Source organism: Abramis brama (assembly GCF_963993115.1).
Source record: "Abramis brama genome assembly, chromosome: 10".
In the NCBI taxonomy this organism is placed as follows: domain Eukaryota; kingdom Metazoa; phylum Chordata; class Actinopteri; order Cypriniformes; family Leuciscidae; genus Abramis; species Abramis brama.
The window spans coordinates 23,344,961-23,362,119 of record NC_139972.1 but is presented as its reverse complement, the minus strand read 5'-3'; the positions used below and the strand labels follow the sequence as shown (position 1 = coordinate 23,362,119).

The 17,159-nt window shown below is 36.8% G+C and overlaps 3 protein-coding genes and 1 long non-coding RNA gene across 7 annotated transcripts in view; 1 reads left to right on the top strand and 3 right to left on the bottom strand.

The window, feature by feature from the left end:
• omg (oligodendrocyte myelin glycoprotein) overlaps window positions 1-811 on the bottom strand; it is a 3,205-nt gene extending 2,394 nt beyond the window's left edge. The window contains exon 1 of the mRNA XM_084126856.1: window positions 409-811. Within this exon, the coding sequence (XP_083982982.1) occupies window positions 409-422 (14 nt within the window). The 5' untranslated portion in view covers window positions 423-811. The remainder of the gene's footprint in view (window positions 1-408) is intronic.
• nf1a (neurofibromin 1a) overlaps window positions 1-17,159 on the top strand; it is an 83,655-nt gene that overhangs the window by 52,408 nt on the left and 14,088 nt on the right. For all 4 annotated transcript variants that reach the window (XM_084126854.1, XM_084126851.1, XM_084126852.1 and 1 more), the window contains 10 exons: window positions 9,113-9,545; window positions 9,922-10,262; window positions 10,602-10,804; window positions 11,348-11,541; window positions 11,770-11,910; window positions 13,348-13,627; window positions 14,260-14,474; window positions 15,320-15,381; window positions 15,516-15,657; window positions 16,904-17,005. In XM_084126854.1, the coding sequence (XP_083982980.1) occupies window positions 9,113-9,545; window positions 9,922-10,262; window positions 10,602-10,804; window positions 11,348-11,541; window positions 11,770-11,910; window positions 13,348-13,627; window positions 14,260-14,474; window positions 15,320-15,381; window positions 15,516-15,657; window positions 16,904-17,005 (2,113 nt within the window). The remainder of the gene's footprint in view (window positions 1-9,112; window positions 9,546-9,921; window positions 10,263-10,601; window positions 10,805-11,347; window positions 11,542-11,769; window positions 11,911-13,347; window positions 13,628-14,259; window positions 14,475-15,319; window positions 15,382-15,515; window positions 15,658-16,903; window positions 17,006-17,159) is intronic.
• Window positions 2,550-5,487, bottom strand: evi2b (ecotropic viral integration site 2B). Its single transcript, XM_084126855.1, has 2 exons — window positions 5,347-5,487; window positions 2,550-4,964 (listed from the first exon to the last, which is right to left on the bottom strand). The coding sequence occupies exons 1-2, from the start codon at window positions 5,364-5,366 to the stop codon at window positions 3,410-3,412; spliced, it is 1,575 nt and encodes a 524-aa protein (XP_083982981.1). The 5' UTR covers window positions 5,367-5,487; the 3' UTR covers window positions 2,550-3,409.
• On the bottom strand, window positions 5,863-12,628 carry LOC311091103. The gene is made up of 3 exons (XR_014607996.1): window positions 12,499-12,628; window positions 8,628-8,795; window positions 5,863-7,171 (listed from the first exon to the last, which is right to left on the bottom strand). It is a non-coding gene; the product is annotated as an uncharacterized lncRNA (long non-coding RNA).

Sequence of the window (17,159 nt, the reverse complement as noted above, 5' to 3'; positions counted from 1 at the left end):
CATCGTTGCACAGTACCTCTGCACGTGTGCACATAGTCATGCCATGCTCGATTCTAAGGAGTTGCACGTTCTGGGTTGCCACATCAGCATGCAGGAAATTGTGGTGATATTAAAGCCCTAATCATTTGCATTACCTCAGTAAATCCATTAGAGCAAGTTGATTGTTTGACGCTGTCTAAAGATTTAATGTTACCCTTAATAAAAAGAGATTGTGTGCTATAAATTGTTACGGGGAAAAAGTATCTAGTACTCTAATAGAGGTGTCCCTGTTTTGCTCTAACAATGCTCTACTGCAGTCTAGCTCTGACCTAGCTTCACTGTGCACTTTGCGATTGATCATGTACGTTAAACTGAATTGCATGAGTTAAACATTCCTTATGCTTGCCTTTCATGTCATATATCGCTTACCTGATTCTTTCCATTACTTTGTGTACATGTCGTTGTCCGTTCTGACCTCTCTTCCTGTTCTCCCTTTTCTAGAGCAGTAGAAGGCAATTTGTATTGCTTGGTGTTTTGTTTTCCCAGTCTTATATGACAGCAGGGTCCACGTTTCGTCTGCACTGTCTCACACTCATGTCCGTTTTTGTGCTCGCTCCCCCTGTTCTACCCACCCCCTTCCTTTTTTCTCTCATTGGCAACAGTGAGCTCCTTTGGTTTAGAGCCTCTCTTAGCCGTTTCCTTGCCTTTCCGCTCTTCCAGTCATGGTCATGCAGTGTATTTGCACCCTTGGATAGCCTCCGCTGCTGCTGGCTGCCTGCTTACAGAACTTGTTTCAGGGCTTGCTGTCAGAGGAGGTAGAGAGAGAAAGGAGGGACCAAGGGAGGGAGATTGAAGAATCATCGGATTGTGGGGAGGGGGAGGGGGCGAAATGCAGCACAGGGTCTACCCATACTGCTGCCGATGAGGTGGGGGGGGGTGCTGACTTTAGTGTTTTATATTCCGGATCTGCACACGCCACCAAATCATCTTCCTGATTTCTCTCTCTCTCACAAACTCTCACACACTCTCATGGCATGGTCTTTGTATGTACCATGTTTAGATATCCTATTACTCACACAGCTGCTTTGATAAATGAATCCCTGCTCTATTGTGATATTACTGTACAGTGCTGAATTATTCTGTGTGACGCAGCTAAATGCAGAAGACAGGCTGATGTGGTTTAATGTCCCTCTACGGCCTTGTCCTCATTTAGGTGACAGCTGTTTTTTTTTTGTTTTTTTTATGCTCTCGATATTGAGTTTTTTAAATTATTTAATTCCTAAGGGATTTCTGTATAGGTTTGTGAGTTTAATCTCAGTATATATAACTACTTTTTGGCCACATAAGTTATGATTTAAATTGTACTCTGTTAGACCTTGTTAATGTACCCCTTCCAGTTTAGTTTAGTTAGTTTAGGTACAGAGGTTTACATCATTTGTTTGGCCGCATGTATTCATGTTTGGATTCTTTTAACTAATTTTTTTAAATATACAAATGGATAGATGGATGGATGATGATGATCTGTGCTTCCTTCTGTTTCCCCCTAGTGTTCTGAATGTGCATGTGCAACTTTTGAGAGCACCAATGAGGTATGAATGTACTCATGGAGCGAAACAGCATAGCAAATGTGTGAACACCTGCATAGCAGCAGAGTGAGTTTTTGAGCTACTGAACAAAAAAATGTGAAGGAAAAAAAAACATTTTAACCCTCACAAAAAGTACTATGGCATTACAATGGTATGCTGTCCACATTGGATATAATATTAATAATAATAATCTTATTATTTATTATTATTATTTTGTTGTTTTCATGCCTCAAGCAAGTAGTTTAAAGCTATTGGCTCATGTAACCACTGAAGACTGGCGGAATCTCACCGGATGAAGAGAGTTTGAAAATAAATCAAAAGGCAGAAAATAGTCTTGTGGTCTATTTCCCAATTTAAATCCGCTGTGACATTTCCTCTCTCACTTCTGCTGCAGGTGGTGCACATGCCCTGCATTCAGCGCTCTGCAGAAGACACACTGTATGCTACTTGTACTAACTTCCTACCTTGCTCAATAGAAGTACTTCAGTAGTGCTTATCCCTAGGCAGAGTTTGTTAGTGTTGGAAACCGAGAACCAGTTGTGGAATGATTTTCATGGTGTTCAGTAAAAGATTCTTGAATTGCTTCATTTGTCTCTTGGTGCAGACAGAACACCATTTTAATATAGTCTAACAGTGTTTAGACAGCATCTTTCTAGTGGAGTTTGTGAATCTTTAATTCTTTAAATGTCCAGTGAGTGTCTATTGTATCCCTGGTCCTAATCTTCATATTTTATTTGTGTGATTAAAGCAACTTTGTTTGCCTCATGCAGGCAAACATAATATTTGTACTCTTATAATTAAAGAAATTGATTGTAACAGGCACTGATGCACAGATGCTAATTATTCATGATTAATTAGCGTTAGAGATTAGATGAACTGTGCAATAATGTTACAATAAAGTTTTCTCTCGTTTTAATAAAGTTGGTTATTTAAACATTTACTTTTTTGTTTTACTGCTGAAGGAAAGAAAGACACATGACCGTGTTCATTGCAACACTTTTTATTTTGAGTGAGTGAGTGGTTTGAGTGAGCTGCTGTTGTAATGTTCTTCTGACAGTTTATCACGGTTAAAATCTCAGACATGTTCCCAGTGGCTGTAGCAATGCAGTAGTTCATTTGAAAACTGGCTCCAGATTGTGGCTACATTCCCTCTTTAGTTTACACGCGTTTAACAGTGAATGTAGGTGCAAAGATTGTACATGCTGTGTTTTTTGTACAAGCGAGCCATGCATTCTCATGAACACAAACCGTTTTATCTGAGGACTTGTACAGCCTTGACCCAGCCTTAAAGCACCAAAACATGCCGATTTTAACTTTTCATGAGACTTTTTGTTATTGGTTGGAAGATTGTTGCTTTTCAGAGTGCTAAAATGACAAAGACCTAATGATCTCAGAATTGGAGTTTGTATGTGCAATGGCATGTAGTTATTATCTTCAAAGCAGCTATATGCTTTGACTTTGGTTTACTTTGACTACCCTTTAGTAGATATACATTTTTATAATGTACAGGCTCTGTCTTGAAGGAAATCATGTTTAGCGATTGTGTGATACTGATAACTAAAGCGTAATGGATAATAAAATAACACAATCTCTTTTTAATATGTCTTGAACTTTGTTTCGATACAACAATGCAGGAAAGAAAACAGCACCTGCTGAGCAATTTCTCTTTAAGAGTCTTGAACAAGCACCGTAGGAGTCTTGAACAAGCACCATAGGTCGTAAATCCCTTGCAAGAAATGGCCTTTGCATATTTTGACTTTTAGAAAGCAGATATGAGTATGTTGGTTATCTCGTTTGTGTAGTTTTTAGCGGCAGAAGCAGAGAAGATTTTATGTTAAATGAGATTAGGACAGTGGTGGAGCAGGTGGAGCTGCTTCTTCTGAAAGAGAATCAAGATCTATAGAGACTAAAGGTGGAGGTTTAATTATAGTGTCCATGCCAGAAGATAGAGATGGAGCGAGGTCATCAGTCTGCTTTGATATTTTGCTCTCCATCACAGGTTCTTGTGCACTTCTTGACGCAGATGTTTTGGTGTCCAAAGAATCCACGGATGCTTGACCTTCTTGGATTTCATTTTCCTTCTTCTCAGTTGAGTCCTGAGCAACTGTTGGGTTCCTGTTGGGGGCTTGGACCTCATATGGATTTTGTCTGCCAAATGTGCTTCCTTGCAGGATGTCCCCCATGAGAACTTCCTCACTCGTGTTCCTTCCGAGCGTCAGGTGTTTGGAGAGCTGTTGGGGGAGGTGTCTGGAAATGGACGCCTGGTTAAAACCTTGTCTGTTGATGGTCTCGGACTCCTCCATATTTGGCAGGTTTGGTTGAACGTCGCCATCCAGAAACGGCGAGGGTCCGGCCCATTCAGGATTTTCAAGCCGCTTTCTCTGCATTTTGCGCTTCTTTAACAAGATAAAGATGATTGCTATGAACATCAAGACAAAAGTGGTGCCGATCACAGCTGCCACAGCAGGACCTGGGTTCGCTTTCCGGAAATCCTTTGATGGAGGGTAAATTTGCTTTTTGATGTTTTTTTTAGTGATCGCTGATGTCTTCGTTGGCTTAATCATGGATGAAGTCTTAAGCTCAGGACCTTGTGTGCTTGTCCACCTGTCTGTGACGACTTCTCTCTCTGTGGTTTCCACACCATTGGTGCTTACAGTCTTGTTGAAATCTTTTGACGTTATTGCGGAAGTGTGGGCATGAGTAAATGTGCTTGGTTGGTCTGTAATCTCCATTGTGGCCTGGATTGTATGGAGGTCTTCATTTGTATTGTTGTTGCTGCCCTTCACTACTGTTTTATTTGCTTGCACATCATAGTGTCCAGTGAAATCAGAAGTAGAAGGTGTTTCCTGAGTGGCTTCCAGTGTCTCCATAGGTCCTATGCTCGTTTTTTCTTTTGGCAAAACATCTGCCTTTGTGGCACTGGATGGTTTAGTCAAAACATTCAATTCTTCAGCATTCTCTATTTGCAAAAGAGATGTAGAATGCGGTCTGCGGGAGCCTTCTGTCGGTTTTCGTATTTCCTTTTGTGGAGTTGTTACCTCTTCCTGTCTTTGCCTTTCAGGTTGTGCTAGCGTAGTAGTCAAGTTGGATTCGCCATCACGTATGTTCATGCTTTTACTCTGATTTGATGTCTTGGCGTCACCGTTGAGTGTCCTCTGCCAGATGCCACGCTGCTCTGAGTGATTTGTAAGGTGCTGTGTCTGAGCACTTGTTGAAAGTGAAACCACGTTGTCTGTACCAGAATCAGTAGTGTAGTTAATCTGCCCTGATGCATTGTTTGATGTGTTTGTTACCTCAATATTCTTATTGCTGGTTGTTAAAAGGCCATTTAGGCTCCATGGTAGAGAGGAGAGGAAGACAAGTGTGCAAAGAGTAGTCCTCATGGTGTCCTTAGAAAACCTTGCCAAAGAGAGACATTTTTGCACATAAGACTCAACAGACCATTTTATCTCATGAATTCTTATAAGCCACAATCAGTATGCTCAGATTAAAACTTTTTTTTTTTTTTAAATAACTTCTAAAACAGACAACACCTAATGTTGTGTATGCAAAGGTCACAAACAAATTGAAAATGAATACTTCAACCACAAACTGGAAATTAAAAAAGTAGATTTTTTATTTAGCTAAAAGTCAAGACTGGAAAACTAGTTTTCTACTTATCATTTTGTGGTATCATGTAGATACTTTAAATGTTAAAAAATGAAATACAAACTTTATTGTGCAATGTCAAGTAATATAATCTTTGGTTTATGCTAGACAAAACAGCAGAATATGATCTTACCGAGGCATCCCCTGAAGCATTAGTGAAAGAGTGAAGTATATTCTGATGAATACGGAACCGTCACTTCACTTGACAGGAAATGAAGCTGTGAAATGGCTGCATTTGTTTTTGCTAATAGCTGCGTTTTTTTTGCCTGAGGAAAGAATCTGTGGTGACAGTATGAAAAACCGAAGCACGTTTTTCTACTTAAACTCTCATAATAGGCTTTTTTGAGGTATGTTTTGGAGCATTGCAGTCCTTTTTCTAAAAGGAACAGCTATTAATTACCTTCACAAATATCTATAAAAGTAAGACATTTTTTGTAGAGCAGAAGTTGTCTAAAAGGAAATGATCTCATGCTTTTTTTTTTTTTTATCTTGGAAAGTTCCTTTCACTCAACCCCCACCTTTCAACCACCAATAAGATTTACCAACATATTGGCAACTACCTTAGCAGTATCATTGTTACAGTGAGTTTTGCTCAGCAAGCAACACAAATTTCAAAATCATTGTAAATAAGAAACTGAACAAGAAAATTGTATCATTAGCATTGAATTTTATTGAATTTTTTTATTGAGATGTCAGAGTTCTGAGATAAACTTAAGGAATGCTCATTATTATAGGATCTGGAAGATTTAATGGGATTTCTACAGTCCCTGCTTTACAGGTAAAGTCATTTGCAAGTCATTTATTCATAGGTTGATTGATCCAAACTGTTTGACTTGAAGAATGGCAGATAAATGTTTCAAAAAGTCATTATTTTTGCGCTTCACTGAACTTTGTTGACTGCAATGGCAAAGAAATTAAACCCTACAATTGACTTGTTCTGCTATTTATACACAGTGGTGTATAGAGTTCACCTATTTGGGTTTTATCTACAGTAGATGCTGCTGCGGCTGGTGGTCATATTTTAAAAAAGGGCTAAAATGTAACACAAAGCTGAGGTTAAATACAATTTCACAATATATACAATAATACACCAACATTTAATTTACTTATTTTCCTTGTCATCTTCACTAAACAGATATCAAGAGCTGCTTTGACCTCATCTGTAAAAAAAAAAGTCAAAGTTTTCTATTTCATCTAATATTACTGATATAAGAAATGTCCTTTTTAACAGGATAAGCAGATAATTGTAGTTAGTTAAACAATTCTCAAAAATGCTATGAGACGACTTGTAACTGCACTTTTTTTTTACTGCAGTAGTTGAACTATTGAAGCCATTTATTTAAAAAACAAAAGATAAATAAAATGTAAAAAATTTGCCTGTCATAGCCCAGCGTACAAAAAATGCTCTTAAACTTTACACCATCAGAGGCATGTTTTCCAAACTAATGGGATCTATGCAGGAATCCCTAGAGGTTGAGCTCGGCATGGCTGTGGGGACGCTCTCCGAATCAGCGGCTGCGTTAGAAGTGTTGTTGTACTGGCTTGGCCCTGCTACGCCATCTTGGAACTCTTCCTCCTCACCATCGGTCTTTACTTCCTCCAGTAGAACACTGGTTTCGCATGGGCCCACAATTCCTCCCTCTCTTCTCTCGGTACCCCAATAGCCTGTTCCACTCACCAGGTCCGCATTGCTTCGGGATGGACGAGGGGTCCGGTGACGACGTTTCAGGCTGGAGACGGTACATGCCAAGACTATGGTGGAGGTTAGAAGGATCAGGATGATGCCACCAGCAGTGGCAGTTGCTATAAATGCTAGCTGGGCGTCAATAAAGCAGCTGATCTCGGAGGCACCAGTTGCAGGCAAACTAGTTGTCACAAATGAAATGTTGAGGTCTTCTTGCTCATGGATAGTAGAGGACATGGGATGTTCTGTGACCATTGTCATTGTTTGTTGAGATCTATGTAACAAACAAGTACCATTATTCAGTAGGACATGTTACTGTAGTAATAACTATAAATTATGCATAATTACATGCAACTAACCCTAAACCAACCTCTATTCCTCGTTAATTATTATTACTCAGTACTTAAATGTATAATTACACTAACAAGGACACCTTATAATAGTGTAACCAAATTTTGTCATAATTTACTCAACTTCAAGTTGTTCCAAACCTGTGTGAGTTATTATACTTTATGAGAAAATATATTTAAAGAATGTTGGTAATCAAACAGTTGAGGATAGCCATTGATTTCTATAGTAGGAAGAAAATACTATTGAAGTCAATGGGGTCCATCAACTGTCTGGTTACCAAAATTTTTTTAAATATATTTTGTGTTCAACAGAAAAAAATAAACTCATACAGGTTTGGAACAACTTGAAGGTGAGTAAATGATGACAATTTTTGGGTGAACTACCCTTTAATTTAACTTTTCAGTACACTCTACAGACGCGCAATCAAATAAGCTTCCAGCAACAAAAAATGTGTCCTTACAAACTGAACATGAAACCTTGGCTAATGGAAAAACACTACCAAAAAATTGTGGTCTGTAAAAATATGAATACATTTATTCAGCAAGAATGCATTAAAATGAGTGTTAATGACAGTTAAGACATTTTATAATGTTAATATTTTATAAAATAATGTCAAATAAATGCTGGAAAAAAATACAAAACATTTTAGGAAAAAGTATTTAGGGCAAAATAACATTATTTATATATATATTTTACTGTAGCGTAAGAAGTGTTATTTTAACATCAGTGTAAACCACGGGGTTTACGGGTTCAGGTTATCCTACATTAGGGTTATTAAACAACAGAAACTGAATAATCAAATGTAGAAATAAAATACTGCTTAGTTTTCACTCTATGAATTAAATATATACATTTATAAATTAAATGAATTAAATTAAGCTACAAAAGTTATTCAGCCAAGAGCTGTGAGTGATTTTCTCTTTGTTTGTTTGTTCATGACCCCAGTTATTGCAAGCCGTTGCGATATGCATATCATGATATATACATTTGCGATATTTCGATATATTGTGCAGCCCTAATATATATACATATATACATATACACACAATAGAAAATAACTATTTTAAATAGTTATGTTTTTAATGTATTTTTGTTCAAATAATGCAGCCTTAGTGGGTGTAAGAGATTTTTTTCAAAAACATTAAAAATCTAATTTGACCCCAAACTTTTGAATGCTAGTGTACATAATTTAACACTGTCATTTTAATCCGTGTATATGGATTTTAAGTGCCCCTTTTGTCACAATCAATTTATTTAGGACTGTTTAGCCACTTTAACTGTATAATAAAAAGATTAACAAAGTAGTTCGTTTTCCTCTCTTCTGTTTTCCAAACTCTCAATTACACATTAGCTTTAGAGATAATTGGTGAAGTACTTACTAAAGTGGATATAGAACCTTTCTTGTGGACTTATCTGGAGTGCTGGAAGATGAAGAACGCCGACCTGAAGTAATGAGGCTTGATATATCGCAATGCAGAACACAATTACTTCCTGTCCCCACGCTTGACGATGTTATTTAGGTGTTTTTCAGCTGAGATGCTCTTGACCTGTGGTTGTAACAGTAGAAAACAGTGTTATATTTGGATTGCAGGTTTCCATTCTGTGTAAGCAGTCAGACATTTGCCATTTAAGGGAATTGGAACAGACTGCTCGTTTAAAGTGTTTTTAGTGTTTGAAGTAAAGGTTAATGTGTATTGTTTTTTATATATACTTGAAAATTCAATTATTGCTCCTTTTATTATAGGTTTTTTGTGCACTTTTGGACATTCTTTCCAAAGTACGCTTCTCAAAGATGTGCAGTCCATTGGCTTTAGATCCAAAAACACATTAAAATTCAAATCTGAACTATAATTATTTCTCTTAGGTTCAAAACTGGACAAATCAATGGTGATCTTCTGATCTACCATGTCCTGCTGACCCTCAAGCCATACTACGCCAAACACTACGAGATCGTTGTAGACCTCACCCATGTGGGCCCCAGTAACCGCTTCAAGACGGACTTCTTATCCAAGTGGTTTGTGGTCTTTCCAAACTTTGCCTATGAGAATGTGGCTGCAGTGTACATCTACAATTGCAACACCTGGGTCCGAGAGTACACCAAATACCATGAGCGATTACTGACTGGTCTCAAGGGGAGCAAGAAGCTGCTGTTTATCGATTCGCCTGCACGTCTAGCCGAACACATCGAACCCGAGCAGCAGAAGCTGCCCGCTGCTACCCTGGCATTGGAAGAGGACCTCAAAGTGTTCCATAATGCCCTGAAACTGGCGCATAAGGACACAAAGGTGTCGATCAAGGTAAAAATTTGTAAAAATTTTGCAACCCAGATGTTATTTAGAGTTCGGTTTCTATTCAGTTTTAAAGCTGAAAATTATTTTCATCTAATGGCCAACAACTGATAAATGACCGATATTAAAACAATTTTATAAATCAAAACAAAATAAACTAAAAATATAAAATGAATAATTTTATAAAAATCTAGGCATCACATTATTGTAATGTACAATATAAAAAATGGATATTCATTTTGTGATCTGCTAAAGATTAAGATTTACCTACTATTAAATTATTTAATACATTAAATATTCAATATTGCCTGATAACGAAAGTAAAATCTCTAATATTGGCTGATAACTGATATGGTACTGATATATCGTTACCCATTCTACCTAGGTGGGATCAACAGCTGTACAAGTGACCTCGGCGGAACGCACACGTGTCCTAGGACAGCCAGTTTTCCTGAACGACATATACTACGCTTCAGAGATTGAGGAGATATGCCTGGTGGATGAAAACCAGTTCACTCTGACAATCGCTAACCAGGGCACTCCCCTAACGTTCATGCACCAGGAGTGCGAAGCCATTGTTCAGTCCATAATCCACATCCGGACACGCTGGGAACTTTCCCAACCGGACTCAATTCCCCAACACACCAAGATCAGGCCTAAAGATGTTCCTGGCACCCTCCTCAACATCGCCCTCCTCAACCTGGGAAGCTCTGACCCCAGTCTGAGGTGAGAGACATTAAGCTTGAGTCTTTGGCCATGCTCAGGCTGTTTTCAGCCTAACAACTTGAGTTTTGGGTGAATAGTCCAATGCATCAAGCTGTTGTTGTTGTGACAATGAGCCTTTTATTTGCAGGCTTCTGTCTTTGTTTTGGTGAACTGATTAGAAATGCTAATACTGCTGCTTTGTGTCTTCAGTTCAACTGGGGCCGGTCTTGAACATTTAGAATCATAAACCTGTCATGTACAAAAGAAATATCACATTAATTTCCTCAAATATGGAAACCAACATGTTGTTAAAGTAAATTAGTAATTCTGAAAATTACTTGCTTTTAACTCCTTCAACAGGTCAGCTGCATACAATCTACTTTGTGCCTTAACCTGCACCTTCAACCTAAAGATTGAGGGCCAACTCCTAGAAACGTCTGGCTTGTGCATCCCAGCCAACAACACCCTTTTTATTGTGTCCATTAGCAAAACGCTAGCAGCTAACGAACCCCACCTCACACTGGAGTTCCTGGAAGAGTGCATTTCTGGCTTCAGCAAGTCAAGTCAGTGTCACATGCAAAAGAAACACCCATCATTTTACACACACACACACACACTGTATATTCTATCGTTCATTTTTTTTTTTTTTAAAGAATGCATTAAGTTGTGACAGTAAAGACTCTTCATTTTAAAGATTTCCATTTCAAATAAATGCTGTTCTTTTGAACTTTCTATTTGTCAAAGAATGAAAAAAAAGTATCATGTTTCCACAAAACAATAAGAAAACAATAAGAAATTATTCTTGTGCACCAAATCAGCATATTAGAATGATTTCTGAAGGATCATGTGACACTGAAGACTGGAGTAATGATGCTGAAAATTTAGAAGAAATAGATTTTAAAATGTTGAAATAGAAAACAAATATTTTACTGTATTTTTGATCAAATAATTGCTGCCTTGGTGAACATAAGAGACTTCTTTAAAAAACAAATATTACTGATCCCAAACATTTGAATGATAGTGTGATACAAAATTGTTTTTTGAGGAGTTTACATAGCACCATTTTTGTGTCATTTGTTACAAAAATGTCTTTTGTGGGGCTTTAGGTATTGAACTGAAGCATCTGTGTCTGGAGTATATGACTCCTTGGCTCCGTAATTTGGTGCGGTTTTGTAAACACAATGACGATGCCAAACGACAACGCGTCACGGCTATCCTGGACAAGCTTATCACAATGACCATCAATGAGAAGCAGATGTACCCCTCCATACAGGCAAAGATATGGGGCAGCTTGGGTCAGGTAGGCCCCTTCAAACCTTCTAAAAACATTATTACATAAAACGTAATTGAATTTGACTTGCAAGCTTATTCCATCCAAAAGGTTTCAAATATTTTCATCTGATAACTGCTACAACAGGCATTACAATGATACATGACTTCAAACCTTAACACCCCTGTATATTTCTACAATAATTCCACAAAACTCTGTTAGTCAGCAGTTACAGATTGCACCATTTTCCTTGTATAGATCACAGACCTGCTGGATGTGGTGTTGGATAGCTTCATAAAGACCAGTGCTACTGGGGGTTTGGGATCCATCAAGGCTGAAGTGATGGCTGACACAGCTGTAGCCCTGGCTTCAGGAAATGTCAAATTGGTGTCCAGCAAGGTAAACGCTTACTGCTTAGCTAACATATTATACTGTAATTCCCTATGAATTTGTTTTTAATATATTGTTTAATATGATGTTGTTCCTAAGATAACCTAGTAACAGAACACTCAGTTAGATACTGAAATATTAAAAGCTGCATTGCTGACCTGTAATAAATGATTTAAAACATGGAAAATGCAACGGAACCAAAAACCAAAATGTAAGCCATTTCGTTTTTTCCTTTATACTGTAGTAACATAATATGCAGTAATTTTGTTAGCACAGATTATTGTTGCATTGCAATTTTTAATAATTTTTTTCTATATATACATATATATATATAGATAGATAGATAGATAGATAGATAGATAGATAGATAGATAGATATTTTTATTATTTTATTTATTTACGTATTGAAATCCAGGCTCTGAAACGGCTTCAGTTACATTCTATGTCTTTTTTAAATAATTTTATACAGTTTATTTCAGTCTAAATGTATACTCCTATTTAATATCATACAATAATCAATTATCAATCAAACCAGTTTTATTTCTTGTTATCATGTCTGTAAAGCCCATTAACACTTTTACAAAGATTTCGACTTACCGCTTAAAGTGTTTCTGGCTTTTGTGTTCCTGAATCATTCCTCTTGTGATCTTCTCCTGGCTGACTAGCTCTTCTACCCAACATCTATTATCCTAAGTGTTTGTGCACAAATGCCCAATTTGTACGTGTACGCACAGACAGACAATAGTTAGCCAGCGGGGCAGTCACTCCTATTATATGGACAACTGTTAGTCATCATTACGCTCAATGGACGTCATTGTTAGACACTTGGTCAAAAGGAGAGCCACATTTGCGACTCCAATACGTTAAGTGGCTTGATCTTTATGGTTCTTGATTAACGCAGGAACCATAACCATACATCTTCTGCTATTTTGAACTAGTTGGACATATTTAGCTGTTTTCCCAAATGCTCAGCTATCCTGAAAAGCCAAATATTGTCTGGTTAGCATGTGCCAGCCACTGCTGTCACAGTGAGCAGCACAAGGACAGGCTTTGTCCAGTTGTTGCGTCTGCTTTTCTAAGACTCGTATAGCAGCGGGACTCTGAGGTTAAGTGAGGGACCAAGTATAATCTTATTGAGAGAGCAAATAATGTTTAGGTGCATGTCACAGTGTGAAAATAAAAGGCACATTGTCTGGATTCTATTTGTTATTGGATTACTTTCTGATTTGAAGTTTGTTTGAAATGATAAATTATGCCTTTTGCAAATAATCATAATTTTGATCGTTTTGTAAACTTAATGCTTTTAAACAGCTTCAATGATGTTTGTTTGATTTAGTGTTTAATTAGACTTATTGGTTTTCATTTTCACCATTGACTAATTAAAGCATTATTTCTTATATTGTTTGCAATGTAACAAAAAGATTGAATTATAAATTCATCTCTCAGGTGATTGGCCGAATGTGTAAGATCATCGATAAGACGTGCCTGTCTCCCACCCCCACCCTTGAGCAGCACCTGATGTGGGACGACATCGCCATACTGGCCCGTTACATGCTCATGCTCTCCTTCAACAACTCTCTGGACGTGGCCGCTCATCTGCCCTACCTGTTCCACGTCGTCACCCTGCTGGTGGCCACCGGCCCGCTGTCCCTCCGAGCGTCCACGCACGGCCTCGTTATTAACATCATCCACTCGCTCTGCACCTGCTCACAGCTTAACTTCAGTGGTGAGCGATAAATCACACAAAATGGATATTGACTGGAAATCCATATTAAAAATAAATATGAATTTGGAAATGTTTTAAACATTTAAACTCAGAGGATTGCTAATGCCAAGTATGAAATCCAACTTATAAATTGCACTTAACATTTAAAATGTGTAATATACTTTTAATTAGTAATATAGTATATTTTAAATATTTGTGAAGAAGATGAAGATCTGTACTAATATCTCAGTCTATTAAATGGATTTTTTTCTCAGTTTATGGGTATGAAATGAGTATTTAAACCTGTATTAATGAACATTATTGTACATAATATCTGTACATAAAAAAGTGTTTGTTTTGTTTAGTTTTTAAAAATTGTGCTAACTCTGAAAACTTAAAGGGATAGTTCACCCAAAAATTAAAATCCTCTCAGCATTTACTTACTCTCAAGTTGTTCCAAACCTGTATGAGTTTCTTTCTTCTGTTGAGCACAAAAAAATATATTTTGAAGAATGTGATATATATATATATATATATATATATATATATATATATATATATATATATATATATATATATATATATATATATATATATATATATATATAAAACCTGAGTCTGATTTGTTGCTGTTCTGGTTTTTGCTTCTGCAGAGGAGACCAAACAGGTGCTGCGTCTGAGTCTGACTGAGTTCTCCCTGCCCAAGTTCTACCTACTGTTCGGCATCAGTAAGGTCAAATCTGCTGCGGTCATTGCCTTCCGCTCCAGCTACAGAGACCGTTCTTTCTCCCCCGGCTCCTACGAGAGAGAGACCTTTGCTCTGTCGTCCCTGGAAACGGTTACAGAGGCTCTTTTGGAGATCATGGAGGTCAGTTACCAACATTGTGTATTATAGAAGTGAGCTGCCTAACCACTTTTTGTTTTGTTTAACTGCCAATGTCAAGCACTGTGTTGATCCATGTAAAGGATATATAAAATGGGATATGTGTAAATGGATCAACACATACTCACTTCATCCACAGAAATTGAGAAATAAATCCACTTTATGGAGTCATCAGTAAAAGTATTGGTATCTGTGGTACTGGCCTTCATTCATAGTACTTAGTAAAAAGATGCCATTAAACAAATATTTACAATGTGTAAAAAATAAATAATGCAATATAAAATATATTAATCTTAATGATAGGTCCAATTTAATCCCAATGTGTGATTAATTTGTTATTTGTTTTTTGTTTTTTATTTGATTGGCAGCACAAATTATTATAATTTTAAATGAACTCTTTTTATTTTAATATATTTTTAAATGTAATGTTATGGCAAACCTAATTTATTAAATATAAAGGAATATCTAAATAGTTGTATACATGGCATTTCTAACCTATTTGAAATATTAATAACATTTAATGTATGTAAACTTACCATATGTATTATGTTTTAATACATATTTTGACATTGAATCTCCAAATAAATGTAGAAACAACATAAACATGGTACACTAAGTACTATGAATGAAGGCCAGTATCAGTAGTATTGATTTTCTTTCTCAATTTCTGGGGATCAAAAAAGATGAAATCACTGCGCTCTACCGAGTCAGGGTGAGTAGATCCGTGAAAATTATTGTCAGGAAAAATCCATTCAAAGGGCAAAGTTATGAGTTTTATAAATGCGTATGTCTTGAAGTCTTTTATTTAACCAGTAGTTGTTTTTCCCCAGGCCTGTATGAGAGACATTCCCGGATGTAAATGGCTTGATCAGTGGACTGAATTGGCACAAAAGTACGTTGAAATCATCGCATTTCACAAGAGTTTTTACACAAGAGCAATTGCAACTGAGAATCATAGTGCAATCACATTAAAATAACAAAATCTGTTACCTCGACTTATAATTTACATTTTCTTTTCTTGGATAGGTTTGCATTCCAGTATAACCCATCTCTTCAGCCACGGGCGCTGGTGGTGTTCGGCTGCATCAGTAAACGCGTGACTCACGGGCAGCTCAAACAGATCATTCGTATTCTCAGTAAAGCCAGTCCTTTGCTCAGCATTGATCGGGTAAGCTCTCTTTCTCTCATCTGCTTCTCTCTCTCAAACTCCCTAATTTTAGATATGATTTTAATTAGCTTGTATTCACTTGTTTTTGTAAAATAACTATGTTAATATATGTTGATTTTATAAAGTTGTCTTCTCTAACGGTTCCATTTTTTGATAAGGCTTATAGAAGTGCACACAGCTGTGCATTTAAAGCTGAATAAGTATCCAATTATTTTTTTTATTTTAAGGTTGTCAACAGGATACAGATAGAAGTAGAATTAATATTGGCTGAAATTCAAATAATTTTTTCATGAATTGCCCATAACCATGTTATCATGTAAATTTGCAGCCTTGATGAGCATAAGAGACTTTTTATGAAGTCAATAAATTAAGATGTCTGTTTACTTTTATAAAGTCTGTAAACAATGCGTTCTATATTTTGTTTAGACAAAATTTGTAACTTTTGAATTTTGTGGGAATTTATACAGTTTTAAACAGTTTAAAGAAATGTCAAGTCAAATCACCTTTATTAATATAACGCTTTTTACAATACAGATTGTTTCAAAGCAGCTTTACAGTGATAAGAAATGAATGCAACATTTTTTGTTTTGGCTGTACAGCATCTCTAGAAGAAAGTCATTGTCCAGTTTAAGCAAGCTGAGCATTGATTAATTTCCGTTATTAATTTCCTTGAATGTCTAATCGGTTAAGGAAAAATTACATAACACAAAATAAACATAATTTATGAATTAACTGGATTTTATTGATTGTTCATGCTGTCACAAGACATCAAACTGGTTGGACTACTTACATTTCTCTGTTGTCACTGACTACACTGTCACTCTTCCTTTAAAGGGATAGTTCACCCAAAAATGAAAATTCGATCATTATTTACCCTCATGTTGTTCCAAACCAATAAAACTTTCGTTCATCTTCGGAACACAAATGAAGATATTTTTAATGACATCTACGCAACTACTACTTTGGCGCTACAAAAGTTATAAACTTATAAATTGAAAGGCAATTCTGGACCTTTTCCCCAATCCTGTTAAATACATCTAAATGGTGGGCATCTTTTGTAGTATTTTTGTAGTATTGTGACTATATTTTGCCTGGAAATGATGTATATTTGTGTTGTATATGCAGTGTGATTCAGGTCTGTGCAGAAATGCAGTGCGCTAGTCTAACTGCTGTAGTGTCATTCGCTCTGACGATTTGCTGGCGTCACGCTCCAGCGCTCTGTCTGATTAATGCTGTTCCTGCACAGGGGCTGGAGAGCTGCTTAAAGGGGCCAGATAATTACAACAGCCAGGTTCTCATCGAGGCCACAGTCATCGCTCTCACCAAGCTACAGCCTCTCCTCGATCAGGTGCAGTCACGTTGTGTGCTGGATTCAATTATTAAAACATCTGAATCTATTATCTATTCTATTATAATAAACCTATCTATTATAATAAACCATCTGAAGTAACACGACCGTAACAATGTTTTAATTTACTTCTCTGTGTGTACATGTGTGAAAC